The sequence below is a fragment of the Mandrillus leucophaeus genome, unplaced genomic scaffold (genome assembly GCF_000951045.1).
Source record: "Mandrillus leucophaeus isolate KB7577 unplaced genomic scaffold, Mleu.le_1.0 Scaffold167, whole genome shotgun sequence".
Classification (NCBI taxonomy): domain Eukaryota; kingdom Metazoa; phylum Chordata; class Mammalia; order Primates; family Cercopithecidae; genus Mandrillus; species Mandrillus leucophaeus.
Genome location: NW_012101665.1, coordinates 195484 through 197853, shown reverse-complemented (window position 1 = coordinate 197853; position 2370 = coordinate 195484). Strand labels below are relative to the sequence as shown.

Genomic DNA, 2370 nt, shown 5'->3' with positions numbered 1-2370 from the left:
GACAATACCAGATGCTGGAGAAGATGAGAAGAACCGGATTCTATTGCTGGTGAAAATGTAAGCTGGTACAGAACCTATGGAAAAGTTTGGCAGTTTCTTAAACATGCAATTACCTATGACCCAGCAATTGTACACTTGGGCATTTACCCCAGAGAAATGAAAACTTCTTAATGTTTGTGCATAGCAGCTTTACTCATAATATCCCCAAATTGGAAATAATAAAAAATGTCTTTCAATGGGTGAGCAGTTAAACAAACTGTGGTATATCCATACTATTACACAGTAAAAAAGAACAAATTACTGGTACAGGCAGCAACTTGGATAAATGTCCAGTGAATTATTGTGAGTGGAAAAAAAATCCAAAGGATTACATACTGTGTGCTTCTATTTATATACATTTTTGAAATGAGAGAATTATAGAACTGGAGAACTGATGTGTGGTTGCCAGGGGTAAATGAGGCAGAGGTGGGAGGGGCTGTGGGAGGGGCTAAGGGAGGGTACAAGGGAGTAGAAAGTGGATGTGATTGTAAGAGGGCAACATGAGAGATCCTTGTAGTGAAGATGTTATCTTGACCCTGTCAGTGTCAATATTCTGGTTATGATATTGCACCATGGTTTTGCATGATGTTACTATTGGAGGACACTGGGTAGAGGGTATGTGGGATTATTCTCTATTGTTTCTTACTTCTTCATGTGAATCTATAGTTATCTCAAAATTAAGAAAAAAATAGCTAAGGAAGAATCATTGCCTCTGATTTCAGTTACCTTTTCTAGCCAAGGGTCATTTAGAAAACATGGGTTTATGGCATTCCATTTCCAGGTATCTGTGATGTCTATCTATGCAATGATTAAATTACCTTTTATAAATATCAATACCATCAATACCTTCCATGACTGACCAATCTTTGTGATTGACATGGCTTTTTATTTATTTTATTTTATTTTTATTTTTTTTAAGTACAATTTCCATTTTATTTTTCTCCAGAGAATAGTCTGTCTCAGTCTTTAAGGACTCAGCTCCTTACATGGGCTTTGGTGGGGGACGTGGGGCAGCACCCGCAGGTCTAAATCGGGGAGGGGGTGTTCGGTCCTTGCGGGCTTCACGAGATCGATTCCTGACTACTTTGCTGTGAATTGCACAACTCACACAGTAATGCAACTTCACATACAGCTTGGGAAGCGTATAGGCATCAAAGACGCTCGCTTCAGAAATGTCCCTGACCGCTGCGGCCTCCACTATGTTTCGAATGACGAATTTCTTAATGGCCTTGTCCTTGGGCACGCATCGGGCACAGTTAGTGCAGCGAATAGGCTGCACATGGCCGCGGCCCTTTTTGGCACGACCGTTGTTCCTTCTTTTCTTTGTCATTTTGGACGTATGGACCGAAGAGAGGAGGACATGGCTTTTTAAGACAATAATTACTTTCAATCAAGCTATAATTAAACCTGCAGGCCTGGGAGTCATCTTGTCTCAGACTTTTTCACATATCATTTAGTCTTGTACATTGATTTTAGGCCATGCCATTGCCATGATGTCTAAGCTCTTGGATGAACATCATTGTAACTCCCAAATGTTGAGAACCTATTTTATAGTTGTAATAGTTACTATTTCCTCCAGGGCACTCACTTTGAACTCATTTGGGACTACTAGTGATGTTTCCCATGGCTGGCCCTGAAAATTGGGAAAAAGCAAATTTGGTTCTTAGTTTCCCACCTGCCATCCACCACCTGCCACCTGTGCATACCACACTTCAGCTGCCAAGCCAAAGAAAATGCGTTGTAAAGGCACATGTGCATTCATAACATGACGTTTCTTTGGCAACCCCACTGGGTCCTCAGCCCCAGCCTAGTACAGGGTACCTGAGTGACGGTCATTGCTCCATGTTGTCAGACAAGTGGAGTGTGGGGCAGAGAGAATGGAAGTTCCTCTGGGGTGTATTAGAGTGTTTGGGTACAGAGGATCCTTCAGGTTCTGCCCGGTCTGCTGACTTCCAAACCCGATAATGGTTCCAGTGTATTTTGCCTGCTGAAGTGACTACCCTGAGTAATTCACTCTCCATGGAACACAGTGGCAGCTTAATGGGCAGACCTCTTTGGATTTAACCAAAATCCAAATCTAAATCCAAATCTCTTTGGATTTAGACTTTGGTCTAAATCAGGCCTGTAGCATTCAAAGCCCAGAAGGATGCTGCCCTGCCCATTAAAGTATATTTCGAACAGGAGAAGGATGGTGGTTTTGAGGAGTGGGTGGTATTTATCATGTACTCTGTCTGATTGCTTTTCAACCCTACAGGTCTGGGCTCCTGCTAATTTGTGTGGCTGTCCTAGTGCCTTAAGATCCTGGAGTGAGAAGTATTATGCACTAGGTTG

General features: G+C 42.3%; 1 protein-coding gene across 1 annotated transcript; it reads right to left on the bottom strand.

Moving 5' to 3' along the window:
- Positions 1–947: 947 nt before the first annotated feature.
- Positions 948–1393, bottom strand: LOC105536979 (40S ribosomal protein S26-like). Its single transcript, XM_011976471.1, has one exon. The coding sequence runs from the start codon at positions 1367–1369 to the stop codon at positions 1022–1024; it is 348 nt and encodes a 115-aa protein (XP_011831861.1). The 5' UTR covers positions 1370–1393; the 3' UTR covers positions 948–1021.
- Between the last annotated feature and the right edge of the window lie 977 nt (positions 1394–2370).

Coding starts and splice junctions, on each gene's coding strand:
- LOC105536979 (XM_011976471.1), bottom strand. CDS start 1,369: ATGACAAAGAAAAGAAGGAACAACGGTCGTGCCAAAAAGGGCCGCGGC.